At 55.7% G+C, this 11,301-nt stretch overlaps 5 protein-coding genes across 5 annotated transcripts in view; 3 read left to right on the top strand and 2 right to left on the bottom strand.

Moving 5' to 3' along the window:
• Window positions 1-139, top strand: part of MONBRDRAFT_22732 (uncharacterized protein) — a gene marked incomplete at both ends in the record, with an annotated part of 831 nt that extends 692 nt beyond the window's left edge. Inside the window, one exon of the mRNA XM_001743235.1 lies at window positions 113-139. Coding sequence (XP_001743287.1) covers window positions 113-139 — 27 coding nt within the window. The remainder of the gene's footprint in view (window positions 1-112) is intronic.
• An 875-nt stretch (window positions 140-1,014) lies between these two features.
• On the bottom strand, window positions 1,015-2,785 carry MONBRDRAFT_1294 (uncharacterized protein; the record flags this gene model as incomplete). Its single annotated transcript, XM_001742913.1, has 9 exons — window positions 1,015-1,152; window positions 1,279-1,422; window positions 1,517-1,659; window positions 1,766-1,839; window positions 1,934-1,993; window positions 2,131-2,178; window positions 2,302-2,360; window positions 2,479-2,630; window positions 2,740-2,785. Coding segments are annotated over 9 exons (864 nt in total), but the record flags the coding sequence as incomplete, so codon positions are not given.
• Window positions 2,786-3,218: 433 nt separating this feature from the next.
• MONBRDRAFT_22730 (uncharacterized protein) lies at window positions 3,219-5,992 on the top strand (the record flags this gene model as incomplete). The annotated part of the gene is made up of 8 exons (XM_001743234.1): window positions 3,219-3,511; window positions 3,616-3,749; window positions 3,834-3,960; window positions 4,050-4,159; window positions 4,250-4,333; window positions 4,441-5,033; window positions 5,153-5,314; window positions 5,459-5,992. 8 exons carry the CDS (start codon window positions 3,219-3,221, stop codon window positions 5,990-5,992), a joined length of 2,037 nt encoding a protein of 678 aa, XP_001743286.1.
• A 155-nt stretch (window positions 5,993-6,147) lies between these two features.
• MONBRDRAFT_35798 (uncharacterized protein) lies at window positions 6,148-7,695 on the bottom strand. Its single transcript, XM_001742912.1, has 5 exons — window positions 7,635-7,695; window positions 7,151-7,290; window positions 6,792-7,008; window positions 6,602-6,679; window positions 6,148-6,472 (listed from the first exon to the last, which is right to left on the bottom strand). The coding sequence occupies exons 1-5, from the start codon at window positions 7,641-7,643 to the stop codon at window positions 6,374-6,376; spliced, it is 543 nt and encodes a 180-aa protein (XP_001742964.1). The 5' UTR covers window positions 7,644-7,695; the 3' UTR covers window positions 6,148-6,373.
• Window positions 7,696-8,662: 967 nt separating this feature from the next.
• Window positions 8,663-10,225, top strand: MONBRDRAFT_337 (uncharacterized protein; the record flags this gene model as incomplete). The annotated part of the gene is made up of 1 exon (XM_001743233.1): window positions 8,663-10,225. A coding segment is annotated over one exon (1,563 nt), but the record flags the coding sequence as incomplete, so codon positions are not given.
• Window positions 10,226-11,301: the final 1,076 nt, after the last annotated feature.

Here is an 11,301-nt window from a genome sequence, read left to right as displayed (position 1 = left end):
TGTGTGTGTGTGTGTGTGTGTGTGTGTGTGTGTGTGTGTGTGTGTGTGTGTGTGTGTGTGTGTGTGTGTGTGTGTGTGTGTGTGTGTGTGTGTGTGTGTGTGTGTGTCGCAGTACGTATCATACATTTGCGTACGGTAGGTCCATTTGAATTTGATGGCACAGGGAGTCGAGCCACCGCTGCGCACCGGCAGACAACATCACGCCGCTTCTAGATACAGCAACAAACACCTCTATCTTCGCCTCCCCCGCTCTCTCACCTTTGCTTTCTCTTTTTTGGCTAAACTCACACGTCAATGCACACACGAAAAGAACATTGTTCTAGGCGTAACGAACGTCCTCTGCAGACAGCAAAGACTGCTGCTCGCCACGTCCGTCTTGACTGCCCACGGTTTGGCCTCGCTTCAGGCGGGCGTGGCGGGCGTGCTTTGGAGTGCCTTGCGCACTCGTGTTGATGCTTTTGTAATCTGGCACTTGATAGCTGTAGCTTCGGCTGCCCGTGCCGGTGTCAGCCCGTGACGAGGCCTTGCGGATGCGGCTGACCAGCACGTGGCGATGCACGTCCACGTATTTGTCTGTCTCGTCCACAATCTCCTGCTGAAGCAGCTCCTCCAACACGTCCTAGCACGATAAATGTACGGGGTTTGTACCCCTCCCTAGATGAGATGATACAGAATGACACAGCCCTGGTTTCAGAGGATGCGCACAGACTTGGTTTCGCACCTCCAACGTAATGATGCCCACCACCTATCAAAGACAATCAAGGCCCGATACCAGCCCACTCGAGGTTAGAAAGCGTAGTTACGCACCAAGACACGTCCATGGACAAGGGTCAATCTGTCATACCTCCTCAAGATGCGAATCATACACGGCAGCCAAATGGGCTGATTTTGGTTTGTGTGTTTGGGGGAGGGAGAAGGCAAGGGCGTGTTCGAGTGAGCTCCACACACACACACACGCGCGCGCGCGCGCGCGCCAGCGCAGCGGTGGCGGTCAAGAGCATTGAACGTACAGCGACCATTCTTAAACTCGTTCAAAAGGTCATAAAGGGGGAGATCTCGGTCCACGCGATTCAGGCGGTGCTTTGGTACTTCGGAAATTGGGGTGCCGTCTTCAGGACGGTACTTGATTAGCCGCTTGGTCAAGATAAAGTGCTGCATGCACAGAATGCAAAATCATAAGCACCCCGAGCACTTTTCGGTAAGCCGGGCATGACGCTTTGCGGCTGCATCCCAGGTGTGGTGGCGTGGTGTGTTCTGGCTCATGCACAGCGTTCTGACCTGCATTTGCGTGGGGGAGTCACGATACACAGGGATGCGCGAATGTCCGCGATCCAGGATGGCCTCCATCACGTTGAGCGACAGGCGCTCGTCAAAGGGCAGACAGAACACACACTCGAGGGGCTGCATGGCATCTGCTGCCACCTATCAAGGTCGGGCGTCATGGGCTTAATCATAAAGTGCGGCCAAGTGGCAGGCAAGAAGAAGCTGGGCCAAATGAGATGGAATTGGATTGTACCTTGTCGTTGAGCTCCAAAGCACCTCGAATGATGTCAATCTCGTGCGAACTGAGGGGTTCCTCGTTGCCGGTGGAATCATCGCCGTGCATTTGAACAAAGGCACCCAACTCTGAGCGGCGAAAGAAGGCCGAGTGATTCTCGCCTGGTGCGCAAATCGCCAGCGTGTTAGAGCAGACGTGAGCAAGAGGGCAAGTCATGCATGGCCCTTCCTTTCTGTTGAAAAGCAAGATGCCTGGCAGGGAGCCCACCAAGGATACAGTCAAGCAGCTTGGAGAGTGGCCACGCAATGGGAAAGAGCAGAATGATCATCAGCCATACGAATCTGGCACATGCGGATAAAGGCGTGAGGTTTGTGCACGAAGCGGCACGAGAGCTGTTGGAACTGTTGCGTGTGCCCATAAGAGGGGGTAGCGTACGGTGTAAAGAACGACCCAATGGCCAGACCATGCTTGGAGCAGAGCGCCTGCGGGATGACCCTGCCGATGGGCGGCACAGAGCCAAAGCGACGAGCAAAGTTGTTCGTTTGAGATGACCCCAAAGAAGTATAAGAAGTGATCGTGTGCCTAACACTGAGAGGGGCAAGGAGCGCTGACTGCCGCTGCTCAACACTTACTCGCCGAAGAAGAGTACGGCAGTGACAGAGATGGCAATGGCAACGTATCTACATGACACACGCGCGCGCGCGCGCCGCGAGTACAGGCAGATGAGCTGCATGCGCTGGGTACGTGTGCTAGGCATGAGAGCATGAGAAGTGGGAGTCCCGTGACAAAGTACAAAGACCTACTCGGAGACGAGGTCATCCAAAAACAGAGGCAGAGCCTCGCACACTGCGGCATTGGAGAGCTGCGCCATGACACAAGGAAAAAAAACCCCCAGGGGGTCAAATGAGTCCAAGGGGAAGCTCCATCGACGGTATGCACCGTGTCGATCAACGGCAAGGGGAGTTGGGAGGGAGCCGTACCAGGAGCGTCACCAGGAGGAGATGATGGCGTGAGACCAAGGGGAGAATGTTTTGTGCACGTTTGCAGTCGCGTTCACTGCCGCCTTGGATCACAACTTGCAAGTGGGTGATATCAAAGCTTAACAAGCCGAGGGTGAGGCCACTGAAGATGCCTGTCGTTCAAAGCGACAGAGTGAGCCACTGGTGCACCGAGGCCGCACATGGGCCAAGACTGGAATGATGAGCGCAAAGCCGCTTCACCGCAACGGAACAACGGCTTACCTGCAGCCAGGACAAGCGTGGCGCAGATGGCAATGTAGATGAAAAATTGGTCCGAGCCCGGGGAGAGCATGTGCTCGTGCGCGGTCATGTAGTGGGTGCCATTGCACACCACTTGATCGCCGTCATACTACAGGGGGTCAGCGAGAGCGATGAGCGTTGACATGCACAGCGCGCAGCAATGATGCGACCAGCATGGATGGGCTACAGAACAGAGCTCTGCGCTGGCAGGCGCCACGCTGTTCGACCACGTGATGACCCTTTGTGATCGCCACGCTCTCCGTTTGCACGCGCGGCACTGCACCAGAGCCGCCCCAGCATCAGAACCCCGCTCCTACCTGGCAAATCACAGTCTGGTTGGTTGCATTCCCAGGGTCACCCGTGGTACTGCTCAGTACCAAGAGCAAGGGATCGATGCTCGGCATGTCGCTGATCGTGACAGTCCCCGCCTTGCCCTCGAAAGTGTAATTATTTACATCCGGATGTTAAAATTTTTATTTGGTGTGTCGATCGATGTCTTTCTCTCTCTCTCTCTCTCTCTCTCTCTCTCTCTCTCTCTCTCCTCTCTCTCTCTCTCTCTCGCTCTCTCAAGCTCTCTCAAGCTCTCAAGCTCTCTCAAGCTCTCTCTCTCTCTCTCTTTCTCTCTCTCTCTCTCTCTCTCTCTCAAGCTCTCAAGCTCTCTCTCTCTCTCAAGCTCTCTCTCTCAAGCTCTCTCAAGCTCTTTCACTCTCTCACTTGGATCACTGCTGCGCTGCCGACTGAGGGGGACTGGCTGGTTGGGCTTGATAGCTGGCAGGGCTTGTATCCAGTCGGTGGTGCCGTGTTCATTGTTGCTGTGGCACGGCGGCCTTGAGATTGACCTGTCCGTTTGTTTGAAAGCCTTGAGATGGCGGAAGTAGCCGAGTTGAACGGCCTGGCCGATCCAGATGACCTCAGGGCTCGCCCACGAAAGCCAAGCGCCAAGGCCAAACCGACCAAGAGCAAACCCGGTGCTGCACCCGCCGATACGACTGGTAAATGTGGCATGGCTTGACCTCGAACAGATGGATGAGACACCTGCCTCACCCAAATTGTGTGTCATCGCGCCCCACCACCAGCGCGCTTCCAACGCAAGATTGGCCGCCTCGAAGCGGGCATCCGTGAACTCGTTTGGGAAAACGCCACTTACTTTAATGAACTCAATCAGATTCAACAGGTGTATCACGAAATTACTGAGCAGAACCGGTCCGTCCTATACCGCAGGCCCTGGCCCTTTGCGTCGTTGCCAATGGACCAGAGAGACTCGCCTCACGGCTGCTCGGTGTGCACGTTAGACAAATCACGTTGCAGCTCATGCTTCATGAAGACATTATTTCGCCCTTTCTACCCACCAGCCGCCTTCGACATGGCCAAGGAAAACGTCCAGGCTTCAACTCTGATGCAGGTACGAAAGCCAGCTTTGATCGGCTGACCAAGTAGCTGGGACCAGCACCCGTGCATCAGATACGGCTCGATAACCTCGCGCTCGCAATAGATGAGGAGCTGCCCGAAGAGCTCAAGAAGCAACAGCGAGCCTTGTTCAAAGCTCAGTCACGTCTCGATGCTTTGCAAAACCAGCGTACGTTCGATATCATCGTCATTCTGCCCCCACCACCCCATGCGATTCAGTCTGTCCATGCTTTCGCAATCTAATAATCACGCCACTACAATGACCGGCTTGTTCAGGTCCCAGCACCGCACAGTCGCTCGAATCGCATCGACCACGCATGATCAATACAGCCCATGGCCGTGTTGAACTGGATGAGCATCACCCGGCGGGTGTGCTGACCACTGCTCAAATCTCTCAGGTGATTGCTTCGGTGGATCAGCACATTGCTGAGGAAATCGACCCTTACAACCGATCGGCGCAAGTGCGGGCGGACATGGCTAAAGAGCGCCTCCTTAGCGACATGCTGGCCTGCTTCCGTGCCTATCGAGACTTTTGCGCGCGCACGGGCCATGAGCCGCAGCCATTGTCGCCGGTCCCTAACATGGACGTGAAGCCACAACGACCTGCTGCGAAGAAGAAAGCCAAGCGTTCCTCGCGAACTAGCGCTTCTCCTCGACCACAAGAAAAGCGCGCCAAGGCACATGCTTCATCCCGCAAGAGCACTGGTGCTACTACTGACAACCTATCCTTCTCTCCGTCTCGAGCTTTGGCTGTTCTGGAACCTGGGAAGCTGGAGCTGCTGAACATTGGCCAGACGGAGCAGAAGAGCGCCAAGAATGAATATGGCATCCGCTTGTGTCCGGGTCTTGCCACACGCCGCCTTTTAATGGTACGTGACTGCTACAAGCTACCAGTGAAGACGCAGGTATTTGGAGGGACTGTCTGAGCTGCGGACCTGAAGATCAATTTAATGCCTGATGAACGTCGGGGACCTGCGATGCTTGATAGGGCACGGATAACCAAGTGCAAGCCATCACCCTGACCTTGCATCCAGATAAGGACGGTACCATCTGGTACGTGGTCAAATACATCAAGTCAGAGTTTGATGAGGTCACGCGGCGCTGCGACAGCTTGGCGGCGGCCTATGCCTTTGTCGTGGAACAGTGCACGGTAGGACTACTCTGCCATGACAAGAGTGCAGGCACAGCTTGAATCTACCGGCCGTCTTGTTTTGAAGCTTCCCGCAATTTGCTCGCGCCTTCGTTCGTTTTCTCTTTTAATGCCAGGTCCTTTCGGGGGTGCCATCCTTTGTAGGACTTGAATGTTCCCCCCATTAGTAGCTTACCTCGCAAACAGGCGGCTGACTACTTTGGCCTATCCCACCCACGCGTCAAAGCCCTACAGCGCAAGCACGCGCCCAGCAGCAGTGAAGAAGAGGATGAGAATGAAGATGAGGAGGAGGATGGGAGTGTCGATGATCGTGACGATCATGACAATGAGGATGAGGATGACAATGACGACGACGATGAGGATGAGGATGAGGATGACGACGACGACGACGACGACGACGATCACGACGATCACGCTGGTCACGGTGCACCTGACTCAAGAGCGCGAGTCGCTCCTCAGTCCGCTGGCTCGACCAGCGTGGGACTGCATCGACGCATGCTGGTTGACGAGAGCGAGGACGACGAATCGGAATCCGACGTAGAAGAGGCTGCCTCAAATGGTGCCAAGCATCATCGGCAACCAGCTGATATCCTGACGCGTGAACAGGTCAGCAGCGATGCTGAGTGGAGTGAGGCGGAGCCTGTCGACGAGCTGAATGCAAGCGAGGCGTCTGATTAAGCATGTGCTGATGTTCAAGGCTCTGCGCTTTGTTATGGTCGTGCGTCAAGCCTTTGTGTTCCTCCTTGCTGACTCAAAAAACATGGAAGAGACCCAGAAGAATTGACATTATAATAATAGTCATATGCAAAAGTGGTGGGACTGATCAAGAAGTTAGGTTTGTGTACCTGGTCTCAGCCAGCGTATTCAATTCTTTTTTATTTTTGTTCAAACTTTGGTAGATGTGCCTCACAAGGCAGGTTGTCACCTCTCGCCTGCTGGTGAACAGGATTGGAAGGCATGACAAGTCTCGACAGTTTCCCATGGGTTTGGAAAACAACAGAAGGGGAGCATCGGAAACTCGTCAGACCGCATCGCATCGATGATCACCCCGAGATTGCTTTACTCTTGCTTCTTGTAGGCAGCGACGCTGGCCTGGAACATGCTGAAGGGAAAGTAAACCAGGCCGACAGCCGCCGCGAGGACCACCACCCACTCAAACTGAAGAAGGGAGGGCGTGGAGAAGCGTGAGGGTAGACGTGGTGCATCAACTTCAAGGCTATGCGGATACGAACGAGTGTCGGAAACGAGAAACGAGTGCGACGGATGTGAGCATGACAAGATGCGTACCAGATGAGTATCGAAAGCACGAGCAAAGTCATCGTTGGGCGCAATGGGAATCTGCTTGGGCTCGCTGCTGATGGCCGACTGCATTGTCGCACAAGCAAGACATGGTCAGATTTAGGAACCGAGTCAGGGACAAATCGTGTCACGGTCCCCAAAATGAAAGGCGCCCAACCGATTTGGGCGTTGAACGTACCACGGTGGACTGGGCATCGGGGGACGCCTTGTAGGTAACGGTGGCAGCCGACAGGTTGTAGTAGCCAGAGTACTCGGCCTGAACAACAACGTGGTGGGAAACATTGGCCTGAGGGGTGAGGGAAGCAAAGTTGACCGAGGTCAAGCCCGAAACCAGCTGGAAGCCCGAGTTCTCCTCCTCAAAGCTCGTATCTGAGAGGGTGATGTCCGTAGCCTCCCTGTGACAGGAGAAGCAGAGGAGGTGAGACGGGCAAAGATGAATTTGCTACAGCGGAATGTGCTGCACCTTCTTCCTGTCACGGAGAAAGAAAAAAAAAAAGAGCGAACATAGGTGCATTCTGTGCAGGCTCAGAAACTTACGCATCGCCAGTGTTGTAGAGGCTGTAGCGGATGGTCAGGTCGCGACCGACGACGGCGCGGGTGTTGACCACCTCCTTGGCCACCAGGAGACGAGCCTCCTGAGCAGCGCAAGCCGCAACAAGGACGGCAAGGCAAACAAACTACAACCAAGGCAGTGAACAATCGATGTCAGGACCCATGAGAAAGAAAAAAAAATGGATCCCTGCCACACAATGTGCCCAAAGAGAGTTGTGGAGCCTGGACGAGATCGACAACAGAGCACGAAAGCTTTGCAGTAGCTTTGTGCAAGATCAAGAAGGAGGAAGCGATCCGCTCGCCCGGCTGCCTTTAACACATTCATGGTGTCTCAATTGCACTGCCACCCTCCCCATGATGCTGTGCTCTTCCAGTAGAGCTGGCACACTCAGCCAGCCGCTCCACGCATGCCCAACCCTCAACCGTGGAGCCCAAGCCCACAACCGATGCCAAGGGGGTGGTCACTTACCAGCTTCATGATGATGATCGGCGCAGTCGGCGAGAGCAGGAGAGGGCGGCGCGGGCGAGTGAGAACAAAGAATAAAATGTACGCCTGCAGCTCACTGTCCAGCGTGTGTCGGGTGTAGAGGATCTAAAGCTAAGAACCGCTTGCATTCCGATGTTCAGGTGTGGTGGGTGGTGAAGCAGCTCGCACCACCACAAAACCTCAACGTCAGCAGCTTGACCAGGATTTTTTCCATATTTTCTGACCCACCCGGTTCATTGATCCGCTTGCAAGCGATGCTATCAGATCGTCTGACAATCTTTTTTTTTTTTTTGTTTGTGTTTGACTCCACACACACACACACACACACACAGACACTCATGAAGAAGGGCGGCGCACGAGCTGGACTGCTCCTGGTACTGGGTCTGGGCCTGGGACTGGTAGCGCGAGGCGTTGTCGTTGACCCACTGGTGTGTTATGTGAGCGAGGCACATGGGTGCACGGCCGTGGCGGATTTGTCCGTGGCGCTGGGCCCGGCCGTGGTGGCGTCGGCCACCATCAACCCGCTCAACGCCTGCGCGTCCTACTGCCAGCTCTTCGACCTCGGACAGGCAGCTCTCCTGAATACCACTGTCTGCTACTGTCTCGATGCTCCGGCCCCAAAGCCAGTGGACCTGTCAGTCGGTGCAACGAATTGCACCAAACCGCCGTGCTGCCCAGGCAACCACGATGGAACACCCACTGCCTTTGCCTATACCTACCAATGCAGTGGGACGCGCCTCCCCAACAGTCAGGCCTGTGTCACTGCACGTGCACAAGACTTTGCATTTTGCGATGCCAACCGCAGCGTGGACGAGCGCTTGGACGATCTCTCCCGGCGCCTGTCCCTGACCGATAAGATTCGTCTTTTTACTCCGCAAGACGCGTACGGCGGCGACCACTGCTCAGACCACACGGCCGCCTACCCAGATCTGGATATCCCAAATTGGCTGTGGCTGACGGAGACCAACACTGACGTGGCAGCGGCCTGCCTGGCTCCGGATCGCTGCCCATCAACCTTCCCCGGCCCCTTGGGCATGGCCGCTAGCTTCAATGCCTCGCTTTGGTTTGCCAAGGGTGACGTGCTGGCCACAGAGCTGCGCGCCTTTAGCAATACCAACTGGCATCGAAGCAACGTGGATAACCAGATCCAATATACGGGCTTTGGCCCCAACATCAATATTGCCCGTGATCCTCGTTTCGGGCGCACCTCGGAGCTGCCGGGTGAGGATCCCTACCTCTCCGGCACGTATGCCACCCATATGGTACGGGGAATGATGCAGGCAGATGCTGCGGGGCATCCCAAAATGTTGGCCTACCTCAAGCATTTTACTGCCTATTCAACGGAAACCAACCGCCAGCACTCGGACTTTAACGTCTCCAGTCACGATCTCTGGGACACCTACCTGCCGCAGTACGAGATGGCCTTCCGCTCAGCACAGCCTGCTGGTGCCATGTGTTCATACAACGCCGTCAACGGCCGCCCGAGCTGCGCCAACGGCTACATATTGCGCGATGTGCTGCGCAACCAATGGCAACAGCCCAATGCTCACATCACCTCGGACTGTGGGGCCATCTCCAGCTTGCGTGGTGCGCCTGTTTTTGCGCCCGACGATGCCACGGCCGCGGCGGTGGCCCTGAACAACGGCACCGATCTCGAGATGGGCAGCCAGGTCTATGCCTCGCTCGCCGAAGCCGTGGCACGAAATCTAACTAGCTCGACTCTGGTGGAGGAAGCGTTCCGTCGCGCAGCCCGCATCCTTTTCCGGGGTGGACGCTTCGATCCGCCAGCGACCGTCGAGTGGAACGCTTACGGCGTGCAGGACATCAACTCCAGCGCGACTCAGGCCCTAGTCCACGAAGCCACGGCGCAGTCCCTTGTTCTGCTGCAAAACCGCCATGGCATTTTGCCGCTCGCACCGGGCCAACGCGTGGCCGTGGTGGGGCCTCTGGTCGAGCGTGGGGACGCGCTGCTTTCCGACTACGCGTCACTCGTCTGCTATGATGGCACGTATGATTGCATTCCCACGCTGGGCGCGAGCGTGACGGCAGCAAACAAGGGTGGCGCAACCACCGTGGTCCCGGGCGTGGATGTCAACTCGAACAACTCTTCGGGACTGGCGGCTGCAGTGGCGGCGGCACAAGCGGCGGACGTGGTAGTGGCTTTTCTGGGCACGGACAAGACGATCGAGCGGGAGGGCTTGGATCGGGTTAACCTAACTCTGCCGGGCTTGCAGGGGTTGCTCCTGGACCAACTGCTCGCCACGGGCACGCCAGTGGTTTTGCTCCTCAACAATGGCGGCCCCTTGGCCATAGAGTCATACCTGAACCGCACGGCTGCCGTGATGGAAACCTTCAACGCCGGCCAGTTTGGCGCCACCGTCATGGCCAAGGCCCTCTTTGGACAAGTGAACAACTTTGGCAAACTCCCCTACACCGTGTACCCGGCAGGCTATGTGACGGAGCAGGCCATGAACAACTATGACATGGCCCTTTATCCCGGTCGCACCTACCGCTACTTGGTTCAGGCCCCCGTCTTTCCCTTTGGTTTTGGCCTGAGCTACACGACCTTTAACTTGGCGTGCGCGCCCAACAGCAATCACAGCGAGGTTGTGTGCAACGTCACCAACACGGGATCGCGAGCGGGTGATGAGGTCGTGTTGGCCTACCACGCGCTTGGAGCTGATGCGCGGGGGCGCGCCGATCACGCCGTCCCTATCCGAGCTCTGTACGCCTTTGAACGCGTGCACCTCGCACCCCAGGCCACCACATCGGTGCACTTTCCCACAACAGCTGCCCAGGCCCTGGTGGTAAATGCAAGTGGTGCGCAGGTGCTGTACCCTGGCACGCACCAGTTTATCGTCAGCCGAGGCCCGGGCGACCTGCACACCAACGTGGACGATTATGTGACAGAAGTGGTGTTTTGAGACGGCCCTGGCCCATAATTGACTTTTTTTAGTTTGCATGCGAGATCGAGACACAGATCTGTTTTCAGCCCCTCATACAAGCAAATACAAAACGATATAAGGTCATGCGGCCGCCGTTTTTTTTTCCGGTGCCGTCCGTATGAAGAGGCACTCCTGAAGTGCCCCCATGCGGCTAACATCGAAAAAGGCGTTGAAATGGCAGTAATTGCAGTATCTTTTCAAAACTACACACATTCACCTTACATACCAACTGGTACTTTTCGTCGTCATTTTGGGTGTTTAAGTCGAGATGCTTCTTCGTGCACCACGTGTTGCATGGCCATTCCATCATCAAGGGAAACAGTCCTTCAACAAGTCTCAACCCGTTTGGGTGTGACGAATCTCTTTGTCTGACATTCTTGCACACGGGATCACCCCCTATTTCGCGCACTGTATGTGAACGACAAACAACGTAAAACCAGCAGATGCGTGTCATGACGAGAATGGGACCGACGATGATGTCATTCTCTTCCCCTCTCTCTCTGTCTCTCTCTCTCTCTGTCTCTCTCTCTCTCTCTGTCTCTCTCTCTCTCTCTCTCTCTCTCTGTCTCTCTCTCTCTGTCTCTCTCTCTCTGTCTCTCTCTCTCTATCTCTCTCTCTCTCTCTCTCTGTCTCTCTCTCTCTCTCTCTCTCTCTCTCTCTCTCTCTCTCTCTCTCTCTCTCTCTCTCTCTCTCTCTCTCTCTCT

Source organism: Monosiga brevicollis, genomic scaffold, assembly GCF_000002865.3.
Source record: "Monosiga brevicollis MX1 MONBRscaffold_3 genomic scaffold, whole genome shotgun sequence".
Classification (NCBI taxonomy): Eukaryota; class Choanoflagellata; order Craspedida; family Salpingoecidae; genus Monosiga; species Monosiga brevicollis.
This window is presented reverse-complemented; position numbering and strand designations above follow the sequence as displayed.